The sequence below is a fragment of the Chiloscyllium plagiosum genome, chromosome 18 (genome assembly GCF_004010195.1).
Source record: "Chiloscyllium plagiosum isolate BGI_BamShark_2017 chromosome 18, ASM401019v2, whole genome shotgun sequence".
NCBI lineage: Eukaryota > Metazoa > Chordata > Chondrichthyes > Orectolobiformes > Hemiscylliidae > Chiloscyllium > Chiloscyllium plagiosum.
In genome coordinates, this window is record NC_057727.1 from 18779803 (window position 1) to 18795719 (window position 15917).

Consider the following 15917-nt stretch of genomic DNA (forward strand, 5'->3'; position numbering starts at 1 on the left):
AGGGCCCATTTGGTGTCTGCTGAGGCAGAGTTCCACAAGAAAATCATTGGCTGCTTAGATGATTTGAAACTAATTTAATAAACAGAAATAGGTTGAAAGTGGGAGGTCATAATAGAGAAGGACTTCCTCCAACTTGTTTCAACTTCAAGTTCTCCTGAAAACTAGAAATACATTCATAATGTTCTAAGAATGCTCTGTATTGTGAGACTGTAATTTCAAGCACCAGTTTCATTCAAGAAACTTCAGCCTGTTGTAAGAGAATGAGAAAATGTAACAGCACATTGCAATCATTGGTGTCTGATTTTTTTTTTTTCATTCACGCTTGGAAGTGGGCAGTGCTGGCTGGGCCTTCATTTATTGCCTGTCTCTTGTTGCCCTTGAGAAAATGGTGGTGAGTTGCTGCCTTTAACAGCTATAGATAGACCCACAATGCCATTCGGGAGGGGATTCCATCTTGACCTAATGACAATCAACAAATATGTTATCATAATCAGTGTGATAAATGGCTTGGAGGAGAACTTGCAGCTGGTGATATTCTATGCACTGCTACCCTTTTATCTTTTCTAGATGGGAATGGTGATAGGTTTGGAAGGTGCTACATAAGGAGCTTCTGAGTTCCTAAAGTGTATCTTGTAGATTTTATGTACTACAGCCTCCGTGTCAGTGGTGGAGGAAGCGGATATAGTGCCAACTAAATTGGCTGTTTTGTCCTGAATGCTATCAAGCTTCATTCATGGGATGTGGGTATTATTGACTGACTGGGCCCATCCTTAAGGGCAGTTAAGAGTCAACAGCATTGCAATTGATCTAGGTCAGACCAGGTAAGAACAGTACTTTCCTTCTCTGAAGGATGTTAGTGAACCAGATGGGTTTTTTTTTTCTGACAATCAGCAATAGATTCACAGTCGTCATTCCAGATTTAGTTTTAATTGAATTCAAATTCTACTGGCTGTTGAGATGGACTTCCACCCCAGGTCGTCAAAAGATTAAGTGGGTCTCTGGATTCATGGTCTAGTGATCATACAATTAGGGTATCACCTCCCCCAATTAATCCAGGCAAGTGGGGAATATTGCATCACACCCCTGTCTTGTGCCTTTGTAGATAGTGGACAGGTTTTGGAGTCAGGAATTGAGTTACTGGCCACAGTATTTCTAGCTTCTGCCCTGCTTTTGTAGTCACTGTTTATGTGGTATGTCCAGTTGAATTTCTGTTCAATGGTAACCCCCCAGGATGTTAAGTGGGGGAGTTTGGTGATTGGTAAAGCCATTGAACATCAAGAGGCAATGACTAGATGCTGTCTTATTGCAGATGGTGATTGCTTGATATTTCTGTGACGTGAATGTTACTTTCCAGTTTTCAGCCCAAGCCTGGATATTGCCCGGGTCTTGCAGCATTTGGACATGTACTACTTTAATAGCTGAGATGAAAATTAGAAAGTGTTGATAACCTTTCTGACTGCACGCGCAATGTTTTTGTGTACTGCTCTTGCTTTCTTTTAATAAAACACATTCTCCCCATTCTATTTGAATCCAGTCCTCTGTTTCATGCTTTTATGATTTGATAAGACTGTTGTAGTAGGGAGAGAAGAATTGCAGTCCAGTCAATGCTGTCATTATTTAGACCAATTAGAGAGACTAATCTATATTGATTTTGTTTTTCTGTTGCTGAGCAGGTAGATGTTCAGCTTCTATACCTTATTTTTCCTGTTTTTGACCTGGCTGAGATTGGGTTCTTGTCTAGGTGGAAAAGGAAGAAGAGAAAACAAGCTACTTCACCACTACAGACCAAGTGCTTTGTTGAACAGCAGACCATTATTTTGTCCTCAGTCTCTGACATTTCCTGGCAGCCAGAGTAGATTCAAACAGAATGCTCAGCTGTAAATAGCAGTTGTAATAAACATTTTGGCAGCTTGGACGTCACCAGGTTTTTTTTTCAGCTTTGTAGACCTGGGCTTATTTATCATCTGGTGTTTTCACAAAATATATTTTTTAAAAATATGTCACAATTTTGTGAACCAGTAATTACCAGTATGTTTACATGTAAAGTTTAAATATGGAACATTGTGTTCCCACACAAGGTCATACTCATTCGTTGTTACAGAGAATAGACTTCGTAAAGGTCTACATTACTATAATCTTCAGCAGCTGTTGAGCATGTGTGTAGAAGGGAGTTCAGAGACAATTTGTGAATAGGGACAGATGTTAAAGATGAGCTATTTTCCAAGAAAAGCAGGTTACCAGGTATTTCTGCGCTTTAAAGTGGAATCTGGACATTGGTATTCATGCCAACTGATTGGCAAATATCCACTAAATGGAGTGGATGTTGAAATTTAGATTAAACATGAGTTGATTCCTTTGGGTTTCATGTAAACTGGATTCGATGTAATGGTGTTTTGTCTCCTTCAATTCAATTGTTTTGATTGATTATTGTTGCATGTACCTGGGTACAGCAAAGAATTTTGTTTTGTGCAATACAGTCAGATCATGCCATACAAAGTGCATTAGGGTAATAGAACAGAGCGAGGGATACAAAGAGAGATCAATATTAAGTTTAAAATGAGAGGTCCATTCAGAAGCTTAGCTACAGCAGGGAACATTTGTGTTAAGCCTTTTTGTATCTTCTGCCCGATGGAAGAGATGATAACCAAGGTGTCCGGGGTCCCCTGACTATGTTGGCTGTTTTCCTGAGGCAGTGGGCAGTATAGATGGAGTCAATAGATGGAAGGTTGTTTTGCATGATGGATTGGGCTATGTTCACAACTCTCTGTAGTTTCTCATGTTCCTGGGCAGAGCAGTTGCCATATCAAGCAATGATGCTTTCTATAGTGCATCTATAAAAATTGGTAAGAGTCTTTACAGACCTGTTGAATTTCTTTAGCCTCCTGAGGAAGTGGTGTTGGTGGTATTGTCCTCATCGTCCTCCATCCGTTCTTGTCCTGCTTCTTCTCCATTGCATCAGTGTGGGTGAATCAGGACTGATTGGTGATCATCATTCTTAGGAACTTGACACTCTCAACTATCTTCACCTCAGCACCAGTGATGTAGACAAGGGTGTGCCCTCCACTCTGCATCCTGAAGTCAATGACCAGCTCCTTCAGTTTGCTGATGTTGAGGGAGAGATTACACCATGTCATCTCTTTGCTGTGTTCTGGCTCATCCATTGTTTGCGATCTGGCCTACAACGGTGGTGTTATCAGCGACCTTGGAGTTATGATAAAATTTGGCCCCACAGTCATGTGTACAGGGAGCAAAGTAAGGGGCTGAGTATACAGCCTTGTGGGACTCCCGTGGTGATGATTATCATAGAACTCTGTCTTTAAAATGAAGAGAAATGGTAACTGAAGTCTAGTTTGATCCAACTTGCAAATTATTGCCAAAAAGATCAGTTATACATGAGACATCCTCATTGAGAAGTTTGAGTTTTTGTTCAAGCATGCTTGAAAATCTGTCAGACCTTGTGCCTATTCTAGAATATAAAACAAAATCACAACCAAAGTAAAGACTCTCTAACTTCCTTTCATTATGAATAAATGTCATTTGTGTGATCGGGGAGAGATGGTGGTACAGTCCTGTTGTCACAGGAATGGTAATCCAGAGATATAGGTTAACTTCTAGGGTCATGGGTTCAAATCCACCATGACAGGTGGTGCAATTTCAATTTACTGAATACCTGGAATGAAAATCCAGCCTAATGGTGACCATGTGACCACAGTCAATTGCCCCACAAGACTGTATACTCAACCTCTTACTATGCTCCCTGTACACTCTTGTCTGTGGGACTAAATTTTATCCTAACTCCATCTACGAGGTTGCTGATGCCACTACTGCTGTTTGTGATCCAGCCTACAATGATGAGCCAGAACACAGCAAAAACGTGATGTGGTGTAACAATAATAATCTCTCCTCAACATTAGCAAACTGAAGGAACTGGTCATTGACTTCAGAAAACAGAGTGGTTCACTAATTTGCTTTTAGGTAAGGAAATCTACCACTATTATCTGGTCTGGCCTACATGTGACTCCAGACTCTTAACCATCCGCTGGGCAATTACAGATAGGGAAATATAAATGGGCAAATTAATGCTAAAAGTGGAGACAATGGAGTTTGATCCAGTAACACTACTTTTGATTGCAGGGAAAATACAGATTGGAAACTAAATGCTTCAAGTTTCTTGACTTATTTGACAAGCATATACAACATAGACAGAGTAGCCCTAATATTTAAACGATGAGATGAAGGCAGAAGAAAACAAGTAAATAGCCAAGCAAATCAAGATATAGAGTATCAATGGGTGGAGCAAAGAAATTATAATGGACAAAAACTATTGGTGGGAGTATTTAATGATCATTGGTGTTGGACAGAGTATAAATCATTTAGAGCATGAAATGAAAGCAATGCAATAATCATGAAAGACTTGGGATTGAATAGTCATCAGAACTGTTCTGCGGTCTGAGTTCTGATGAAGAGTCACTTAACTAGAAATACTTAACTCTGCTTTCTCTCCACAGGTGCTGCCAAAACTGCTGAGTTTCCCAGCAGTTTTTGTTTCAGATCTCCAGTATCCACAGTTCTTTTGTTTTATTTGAACTATTTTAGATCTTGTGCAATGAGACAGAATGAATTAGTAATCATGTTGTAAGGTGTTCTCCCTTGAAGTGAGGTAATAAAGATAGAATTTTATATTAAATTGGAGAGTAATATGTTTAAATCAAAAATTGGGTTGTTCAGTTTTGAGCAAAGATGAAGTTGATCATGAAGATGAGGTGGATTGCTCTCTATCTGTTTTAAAACTGATTTTTGCCAGTGTATATCATAGGGTTCCCATACAGTATCTAAATCACCCTTATAAAGGCCCTTGTCAAAATAGTGACTGGTGGGTTTGTAGCAGGCACAGTTCTGTGTAACTTAGGCTTCTAGCACCCCTTTTCTTGTCCAATGAGTTAATCGTAAAAGCACTTTTTATCTTGGGGAAAAATGTTGAATAGTCTAATATTCTCAGGAGCTTTGAACATTTTTCTGTTTTGATGTACATCTATGTTTTTATACTTTTTAGGGTCCTACTATGAAACAGTTCATGGATGTTTTTTCTCTTCCTGAAATGACCCTTCTTTCTTGTGTGAATGACTACTTCATTAAAAACAACATCGAATATGATCCGGTTCATCTCTTCAGAGATGTGAGCGTAAGTTCAAACCTCACTCCAGGTTAATCTGCATCACAATAATAATTGGGACTTGCCAGGAAACTTAACACTTTAACTTAATAGGGCAACCAATGCTACTTGGATGTTTGTTTGTAACTGCAAACACTAGAAGAGATTAGCTTTTCTGTGCAATTTGTTCTTTTGTAAAGGTGAAATTTGATAAAGATAGGCTTTTCATTATAAAGCCTCCATTGTCACTTAATAATACACCAGGTACGTATATAACCCTTCTGCATGGTTGAACTTAAACATCAGATTTCTGTTTCTCGTGGCAGCAAAATAAACCCAACAAGTTTAGATAAATTTAACACTGCATCTCAACAGAGCAGTGCTTCACTTGCAGGTCAATAATCGAAAGTTATCACTAGATAGAAGCCAAAATAAATTCTATTTATAGTCTGTTACTGTTTAACTCTGAGGTAGCAAACAGTGTTATATTTGCAGTTGTTCTATTTTCATTTCAGTGACTCTTAGACCTTATAGATTCTACATTGGGTGGATTGTACATCAGACTAGGTAGTATTGGTCAACTCAAGTGTATTTTAGACGAGAGGTGTTCTTGATTGGTAAGGGGATTAGAGTTATTGGGAGAAAGCAGGAAAATGGGGTTGAAAAATGTATCAGCCATGATTGAATGGCAGAGCAGACTTGATGGACCAAATTCTGCTTCTATGTCTTGTGGTAGTTGTGTAGAACAGTCAAATGTTAACCTCTCTAGGAAGTCCGGTCAGATCTGAGGCAATGCAGAGATCTAATTCCTGGGAATCAGTGATTGCATAGTGCTTCCACATTTCAGTTTTACTTCAAATCCCATTTTGATTTATATCAGCCTATCTTGTCAAATACTGTTTGGTTTTATTTGAAGTTGTTGAGATGATTTACACACACTGAAATTTCTCTAGTAAATATTCTAAAGCATGCAAAAAAGGCATCGTGAGAAGCTGCAACAAACTGGAGTGTTTTTCCATGGTGTTCCTAATTGAGTGCTCCCATCCAAAAGCCTAAGCTACTGCCAGAGTGGATTTAGATTTGATTGCACAGCCCCATTTTGTGAGGCTGGCTGCCATCAGTTGAGTCTTGCAATCTGCAGTAGTTCATCCGAAATGTAGCCCGAGGTGTTTCCTTAATAAAAGGGGCAAAGACATTATCCATTCCACCCACTTGGTGAATCCATAAATACATACAGTTAGGAAAGAGAACTTGAACTAAGATGTGGAAATGCAGAAGTTTTGCAAGTGTGATTTTACATCCTGAAGAACAATCTTTTTATGGGTGTACTGCATTTCCTAAAGCACTAATTACTACTGGATAGGAACAACAAAAATTTTATGGAGACAATTTTTTTTTAATATAAAAACCTTAATTTACAACTACTTCCTTGTTCCCTCCCTCCTGTCTTTTCCTTCAGGATGCTGTAACTAGTGTCCATGTTAAAGGAATGATGTACAATTGGATTGAACAGGACCTAGGTGAGTCACTAATATTTAGTACTATATTTCTAGTCTCCGAGAGAAAATTAGCTATCTCTGATGCGAGATGCTCAATTATGCGATTTAAGTGTGCAAATTTACCATTTTAAGATCCTGCTGATCTAAAGAATAAGCAATTCATCTTCAGTGATCAAGCTAATTCATTAACATGTTCACTGCATAAGTGTGTGCGTGTGTGTGTGTGTGTGTCTGATTTGGGCTGGATTTTCATCTTTTGAGGCTGTTAGTGGGAGTTGGGGAAAGCTCCTGGTTTTGCATGTCCATGTCTGGTTGTTTCTTTTTTTTGGTTGTCAAAGTTTTCATTGTGGAGTTGGGCACTTGTATGGTGGAGTCAGGACAGCCAACCTGGGAAAGGTTCAGAGGTGGCACATTGCTGCCAGCTGCTGAAGCGGCTTGATGCTGCAGGACTTCAACCAGTTGCAATAAAAGTGATGTCCTTCTGCCCTTACTAATCCACTCCTCAAGTGCCATCCTTTTCCAATCATGGTCTCTGACGCACTGTACTATAACTACACCCCCCCTGCACTCCATCCAAATCCTCCATAGCCCATCTGCCTATTGAGTGCCAACCCAGACACACCCCACCCACTAGCTTTTTCCCTTGCATACTCTATGCCAACTGAGTTTCCACCATGCACTGATCCCTGTAACTACACTATAGCTTTGGAAAAAAGGAAGTTTGTATTCATAAGGCCACGTCAAAGACAGCAGAGCCTCATGTAAGTGCCGATAAAACAGACTTCACAGCCTCCCTGCTGCCAAAACTGTCCTACTGATAGGAGGTAGAAGCAGTCAGAGTACCAATGCTAACAGAAAATTAAACCTGAGGGCTGTCAATAATGAGCTAGTGGAACTACTGTTTTTTTTTTTTGCAAACAGATATAAATTTTGTATTATCTTTTTGTATTAAAATTTAAAGAACAAGAGATTTAAATTCTTTTTATCAGTTTGACAATTTCACATTTCTTTATCTGGCTTCTGAGCATTTTATTTATCCTATGCAGTTGTGGGACACAGTGCTGGTTCAGACCATTCCTGGAGTGAACATCTGATGTTTGTTCTCGGCATTCCGTTTTACTGGTCCAGCAGATGTTGCAATTCCCTAATGCGCACTTCAACAACTGTCCCCTGTTGAAAAGGGGCCAAGCCTACTGTACCCAGGTCCTCTCCTCCATTTTAAGGTCTTGGGATTCTCCTAAACTCCATGAAAATCCAGCCCAGTATCACTCTTCAAGGTGACCTCCATAATGTATGTTGCCATGTTCCTATAATTAAACCCCTGTAATTTCTTTCCCACATCCTTCCCAGCTGTATGGTCATCAGTCATTTGTTTGCTGAGTTAATATTTTTTCAGGTTTGTTAAATAATGGAGGGGGAAAACCATAATCTTTTAATTAGACTGATTTGAGAAAATAATAGGTGAGTTTCACCAAAAAGGTGAACTGTCTCAACCTAATGGTGTCAGTAAAATGCTAATTGAGAAGGTGCATCAAGAATTTGTTTTTGAATCAATTCAAACTCTATTAGTATTGAAATAGAGTAATGATTCCTTTCCTTCCCATTCAGAGAAGTACATCCTTCATGGTGATGAAATATACGCTGTCCTAAACCGGCTGGTTAATAATGGAAAAAAGCTCTTTCTTATAACCAATAGTCCTTTCAACTTTGTGTAAGTGGTAATTTTGGTTATCTAAGCTTTGTATTATTTTTAGCTGTTGCAATCATCCTTTTTCCAAGATGCCATTGCTCTCCTCCTGAACCAGAGTTATATACCAAGATCACATGAGTCTGAGTATGATACGAAATGAGTTCCACAACACAGCTAGAAATTATGAATGATCAGGCTAAAAACTGGATTCAGTTTAGAACCAGTGTCTTTCCTCAGTGGTCAGCAACAGATGGCTCAGTATTGAGGGAAAAACAAGACTTTTAAATGAGGTTCAAAAATTAAGTACAGCAGTTAGTCGGTCAGATGTTTTAACACGATAGCTTCCACACTTTTTTTGTTTTTATGTTCACCAGTTTAGTATGAATGAAAAATTAAAGTTTTATCTGTTGGTGACATTCCTGAGAAGTTACTTTAGAAGGAAATAAGTACATTACCCAATAATTAAGTTGCTTCAAATGCTCATTTCAAAGGTAATGGAATCCCTGGTATGGAGAACCCCACCAGAATTTATCTCTCTATTGGACTTGGTGGGGTTTCATTGTGGGAACACACTTGTGTCTGGAATTTTGTTCTTCTCTAGTAAAGTTTGTAAATACCATTTTGGTCACATTACTCTGGAGGCGTCTAACCCAAGGAATTGACACCATTATTTTGGTGTGTTAGCCAGCTCTCTGGGAAGCTGCAAAAGCAGAGCACTGTGGGATTTGGAAAGCTGAAATAAAAATGGAAAATGCTAGAAACACAGCCTAGTCTGGCCTCATCAATGGAGAAAGAATGGGTTAGTGTTTAGAGTGTGTGACTTTTTTTTCTCTGGGTTAGTTGGTAATACAATTTGTTTCTTCTTTTACCTTTTTTCATTTTCTAGCAAACTGTTTTGTTTAGCAGCACAAAAGAAATTTTAAAAATTGTTGCAACCCACCAAGGAGTTGTCAAAAAGATGAGAACTGATTTTTCCCACTCCTTTCCTGGTCATAACAGAAGAAAGAGATTATCTATTTCAGGGATGCTAGGTGATATTAGAATTGCCTTTTTTTTACTCAACTTCTCAACTTTATATCACAAAGTTACAGCTTTTTATAAAAGGGGTGACCTATTAAAGAGAACTCCCACTAGACCTTTGTTCTGCTTCTCTGAGCAGCTTGGTGAAGGGGATGAATGACAAATCTTTAGATTTGAGGTGTACTTCTGAATTTGTGGTAGATTTATAGAATCTAAGTATTTTAAATTGAAATGGGGGCAAAAACTGTTGTTTTTCATCCTATGTATGCTGCCTGATAACTAAAATGGCCAAGTTAGCTTCTCCGTTGTACCAAGCTGCAACAGAAAAATAAAAAGAAATTAAATCTGGTGCATCACCCTGTCATCCACCCATCTGTCAGGATTGGTCTGGTTTTCTTAATGAACATCAGTGTGGCAATATGTTCAAGTATTGCACAAATATCTTTCACATGTACTTTTTACAGTGATAAAGGAATGAAATACATGGTAGGAAAGGACTGGCGGGATCTCTTTGACTTGGTGATCGTCCAAGCTGATAAGCCAAGTTTCTTTACGGATAAACGCAAGTAAGTAGCTTTTGTAAGTATGAAGGGAAAAGAAAATAATAAGGAATAGTTGCAATTTGCAACTCTTCATGATTTTCCACGAAAGTCAGTGTTCAGAAAATATCTGACTTGTGTCAGCCTTTTTAATGGAATAGTTGTGTGCATAGAGAGGCATTGGAAGTAAAGTGGAATTACTTGTGATCCTAAAGTTATAGATCGATTTAAAACCCTGGTGGACAGAATAGTAATATGTTCTGTAATGTGCATCTCTCTACTCATTAGTTTCAGTTCTATTCATGTGGCTTTCTTCTGTGAAATAAGGTAAGAGTCAGAGTGTGGCGCTGGAAAAGCACAGCCAGTCAGACAGTATCCGAGGAGCAGGAGAGTTGACGTTTTGAGCATAAGCTCTTCATCAGGAATAAGGCCTGTGGGCCAAGGGGGCTGAGAGGTAAACATGGAATGAATCAAACAAGCCGCCTTCACAAAATTGAGAAGAAAATACTTTGCTGAAATTAAGACCATAGTATAAGCATGCATTTTGTCAATGATTTTATATCTGACTACTTTTTAGGGTTGCCTCTGTTATTAAGACTCTCAGACTTTCTAATTAGTGACTGAGTAATGATCTGTTTTATTTCCTAGGCCTTTCAGAAGATTGGATGATACTGGTGTACTGCAGTGGGATAAGATCAACAGACTAGAAAAAGGAAAGATGTATAAACAGGTCAGAGCAATTGATCCGTGCTTAAATAGTTATAGCATTTTGATCTGCATGGCATTCCTGCAATCTATTTTCTGATGTTGTGCAGCATGGTTTAGCAAAATCAGCTTTGTACTTGAGCTGATTTCTAAAGCAGCTTTTGTAAGCAGAAGAAATATAGGTTTATCTGTTTTTGTGACATGGTTTTTTTTTAGTTTGTAATTTCAGTCAGAAAATAAAATTGGAGAGAGGAAAATTTATCTAACGAATTATGTTTCACTACCTGACCATAGTTAACTTATTTACCATGTTGAACATTTTGGATGACTAAAACCAAGAGTGTAAAACTGAAACACATTTTTAAAAAAAATCAAACTTTCCAGCTAATGATTAGATGGATTTTTTTACATTGTGCATTTCTATCCTTAATCCACAAAAGAACAAATATACAGCAAAAATACTGCAGGAAATTGCTTTATTTTTAAATACAGAGAACACTGGGGAGTAATTCATTTGGTTAATTGAATGCTAGATAATATAGTTTAGCCAAGCATCAGGACTTTGCGATCTTGCCAGATAATCCGATGTTCGGATCATTGAAAGCCAGATAATCGCAGTTCCTCTGTAGTTGAATGTATAGTTTACTGGATTCTTGAGTTATGGAGGTAACTTATGGGTAATAAACTCCTTTGTAAATGAGTTTAATCCTTTCTATAGTGTTTTCCGTCAGAAAGGAAAATTCGATTATTTACTGTATTACCTTCACTGTTAACTTTGTCCCAAGGATTTATCATTGAATTTATTCTAGTTCTCGCCTGTATGGTGCCCCTTGGTAGCAGCATCGGAGAACACATCAGCTTCCACATGTGTGGTGATGCCCAGTTTTACCTCACCACGACCTCGCTCTACACCCCTCCACAGTCTGTTTTCAGGTTGATAATCAGACCTGGATAAGCAGAAACTGTTTTCAGCTAAAAATTTCTCCCATAGGCACCATTTTCATCAGTATTCCTGGCAACTGTCTGAGACTGAACCAGACTCTTTTTTGGAATCTCAATTTCATACCTTGATTCAAAATTGAGCTTTCAACCATATTTACAGTATTGCACAGCTGGTCTTTTCACTTCTGTAATATCTCCACTGTTTCTCTGGTTTCTGAAACCATCATCCACATCTGTATTTTAACCTTGACTTTGACTATTTTATTACACTTTTGTGGACAGTATCCAACATTCCATCCTGTTAATTTCAGGGCAAATACAGTTCTGCTTCCTGTGTCCTAATTTGCACTAAATAGCATTCAACCGTTGCCCTGTGCTTGTTAACCTGTACTGGCTCCTAATTAAGCTGTGCCTTGATTTTTAAAATTCTTCTTTGCCTGCCCTCTTCCCTAACTCTAATCTCCCATGACCCAACAACTTTCCAAGATACCTGCACTCTAATTCTGGTATCGTGAATGTCTCTGTCTCTCTGATTTTTAATTGTCCATAATTGGTGGCCATGTTTTCAGCTGCCTACACCCACAACTATGCAAACCTTTCCTTTAAGTTTATTTAGCTTTCTATCTTACTTTCCTCAAGGACTAGCTCTTCAAGCATTGGCCGTCTGCCTATGTGACTTGGTGCATGTTTTGCTTTATAATGCTGTTGTGAAGCAGCTTGGGATGATGTTAATCCATTTAAAGGCTGTATATAAATACAAGTTGTTTATAACAAATGTACTACTTCTACTTTATTTGCTACTCTTGCTCTTTTAAATAGTTCAGTAGATTTGCATAATTTTCAAGATTGCTGTTTAATCATGTTTTGTAATTAAGTGACCATTTGAGTTTGTTGTAATTTGAGTTTTAGTGTATTTGTTGAATATGACTGCTGTCATTCTAACATCCAAGAATAATATGCATAATTTTCTCAATGGTGCCACTTTGAAATTGAAGTGAGTTTGAAAATTATTCTAGAGTCAGAGGTACAGTATGGAAACAGACCCTTCAGTCCAACTCGTCCATGCCGACCAGATATCCTAAATTTAATCTAGTCCCATTTGCCAGCACTTGGCCCATATCCTGCTTAAACCCTTCCTATTTCCGCACCCATCCAGATGCCTTTTTAGATGTAATTTTACCAACCTCCACCACTTCATCTGGCAGCTCACTCCATATCTGCACCACCCTCTGCATGAAAAAGTTGCACCTTTTTTTAGGTCCCTTTTTTAACCTTTACCCCCTCGCCCTAAACCTATGTCCTCTAGTTGTGGACTTCACCCCCCCACCCCCACCCCAGGATAAAGATTATTTACCCAATCCATGCCTCTCATGACCTTAATCTCTATAAGGTCACCCCTCAGTCTCCAATGTTCCATGGAAAAAGGCCCTAGCCTATTCGGCGCCTCCCTATAGCTCACACCCTTTTTCACCCATTTGTTCATGGGATTGACTTCACATTTTATCAAAGTACAATCTGTGCTTTGTATGGTGCGGGAGTGGAACAGCTGCTTGGGTTTCTGAACCCAGCTCACTCATTTCAGCAAAGCAGTAAATCCTGACAGAATGTTTCCCATAGTTAAGTGAAAATTGTAGGATGTATTTTTTTGGGTATTTTTTTTAGTACATGAGGTTTATTTGACTGGTATCTGGTGACTTTTTTTAAAAAAAAATTCTTCCAACGTTAGATTAAAAACTGAATTGCAGGTTCAGGTAATCTGACCATAGCTGTGTCCCTCTCTGAAATAGAACCAAGAATTATTTCTCCTACACCAGAGTGGAGCAGGGCAGTTCTCTCTGTTTTCATAGCCATATTTAGCCCTCACTGAACACCAAGATACAAATTAAATGGTCGTTATCTCACTGGTGTTGTCGGACATTGCTGTACACAAGATCTGCCTCCACTAAAGCTATGCTTCTGCGTTATCCACCGATTGTGATGCCCCTTGCAAGACTTTGGGGCTATTGCCAGGCACTTTGTAAATGCAAGCCCTTTTTCTTTTGTGTTGTTAAAAGAATGAGTGATCATTTAGGCCTACAATTTTTTTAAAAAAAAATCATCAGTTCATTAAAATCCTTTTTTGTAAACAATGTCTTAATGATGGCAAACCAGAGACAGTCATCAACAACCAACAACCTCAGTTAGCCTTGTGCCTTTCTAAAGGATATTGCCATGATGCCTGTATTTGAATAGCAGGCACTGTACAAGCATTTGAATCATGGCCAATTAAGTGAGTTGCCAGAAAGCCTGAGACCTGTTGTATTCCAGCAAGAAGCAAGGGAAATAAAGGAAACCAGTTTCTAACTTGGTACTCTTGCTCGTGATCAGTAACAGTTTCAAATAGTTTCTTCACAAACATAAATGAAATCTATCAATATTGGCAAAACATCTGTTTAGGGAGCAAACTGTAGAATTTCTAACAAAGTAGGGATCTTTAGCTTGTTGAGGCATTTTGCTGTTAAAGACTACTTGCTATTGACATGCAAATCATTTCAATGCAAATGGGATTTTTGTTTTGATAGTGAAAGGGCAGTGCTAGGAAAATTTGGGGTTCTATATATTTCTAGAGTTTTCAAAACTGATGTGATTTTAAATTTGCATAATTTACCTCGAAGTTAGAAACCAGGTAAACAGTGAATGAGACATTTTTGAAATAAATGAGATTCTTTTAAGTGCCAATCTGTGTTATCAGATGGGAAAATGCATACATGGACCATAAATGCATATATGGTATCAAAAAGATTGTTATTTAGGTAACATCCTCCAGTGGTTGCCATAAACTGCAAGAATGTAACAAAAGATTCTTAATTGAGGTTGCATAATAGACTTAAAAGCCTATTTTGAAAACCTGTCTTATGTCACCTTGCTAGTTTTTATTGAAGCAAGTTATTTAGACTGTCAACATAATAGTTACTGAAAAAAATCTGCATATTGGCATTAAAGTAACTTTCAAATGAGACTATAATTTTTTTTTCTTGTTGATCTAGTTTACCTGTTAAATAGTCATCTGCTGATTTAAGCTCCATCCTTGCAGTGAACATTCATATTTTGCAAATCTCAGCTCCTGTAAATTTTAGTTGTACCATGCTTTAGTCAGGGTTAGAAAATAAATTGCAGTCTAAAGTATTTCTGGGTGAGTATATGTTTTGAAAATGTCATGATGCCATTAGAGAGGTATTCTAATTTTGCCAGTAATATTAGATGCTGTGTTTACATTTTTAACTAGGATTCCAGGTGAACTGTAGGTCTATTTTTCATTGAATGCCTCTTTCAATTTGTACTGATTTGAAATTTAATGACCACTGGGCTTGTGCTTTGTGACATGAATGCATGTCTGACAGCATGACCAGATGGAAAGTTGTTTCCTAAATTCTCCAACCCTACTCCTGTCCAAACTCCAGCAGGTGACCTGTGTCACAACTGCAGAAGAGGATTTCAACTGTTAACAGCATCAATATAAATACCCTTTCGATCAATTTCCTACCAACGATGTCAGCAATCTGCACTTTGGGCAGTCTCAGCATTTTGGAATTTGCATCTGCTTCTGTGTCAGCAAATAGAAACTGGCACTGCTTCCATCTAATTGCATCTATTCTAGGGCATGGAATTCTACCGTATATAAATAGGTGGACTTTCTCACAGGCATTTTTGGGAGATTCCTACTCTGACCACGTAAAACCAGTCGCAGCATAAAGTGGAAACTTTTTTGGCATTGGACTGACAGTGAAAGAATTTGGTGTTTTGTCTTGGCTCTCTTTTTTTTTGATTTCTGCTTCCCCATTTCTGGCTAACCTGTCTCCACTCCACTTTCCTGCCCTTCACCCCGTAACCTTTAGATTCCTGTAGATCTGAAATCTGTTGACAGCCCTCAGGGAATTTTGAAGTTTTACAGCCCTTCAAGTTACAGAAGAAATTTTTTCCTTCTCTTCATCCTAAGTGCCGTCAACTAATTCTGAAACGTTAACCTCTGAGGTCATCGAGGCAGGTGGCTCAATTTCTAAACTTACTGGACTGGCCTTGGTTAAGTACCCTTAATCGTCATAAGACTTTTGCTCTGGTACGCAATGGGTTGGAAGGGGGTGGAGGTGATGGCATATCTGGGGTGGGGTCTGGCTTAGCTGATACTAAGAAGACATGGTGTGAAGGAAATGCTGAGGCAGGTTAGTTAGAAGGTCCACTCTTTGATTCTGAGAGTTTATCCTGGTTTTTCAAGAATGTTTTAAGGCCTCTTGCTCCTCCCCATCCAATATGGCCCTTTTAACTCTCTTTACCAGCATAATGTGAACTTACACAGTATTCACCGTCAGTAAGACTCCAGGAGCCACGTAGAC

At 38.5% G+C, this 15917-nt stretch overlaps 1 protein-coding gene across 1 annotated transcript in view; it reads left to right on the plus strand.

Moving 5' to 3' along the window:
• Positions 1-10720, plus strand: part of LOC122558914 (5'-nucleotidase domain-containing protein 2-like) — a 32752-nt gene extending 22032 nt beyond the window's left edge. The window contains exons 6-10 of the mRNA XM_043707862.1: positions 5054-5182; positions 6612-6672; positions 8260-8362; positions 9826-9927; positions 10549-10720. Coding sequence (XP_043563797.1) covers positions 5054-5182; positions 6612-6672; positions 8260-8362; positions 9826-9927; positions 10549-10705 — 552 coding nt within the window. The 3' untranslated portion in view covers positions 10706-10720. The remainder of the gene's footprint in view (positions 1-5053; positions 5183-6611; positions 6673-8259; positions 8363-9825; positions 9928-10548) is intronic.
• The last annotated feature ends 5197 nt before the right edge of the window (positions 10721-15917 follow it).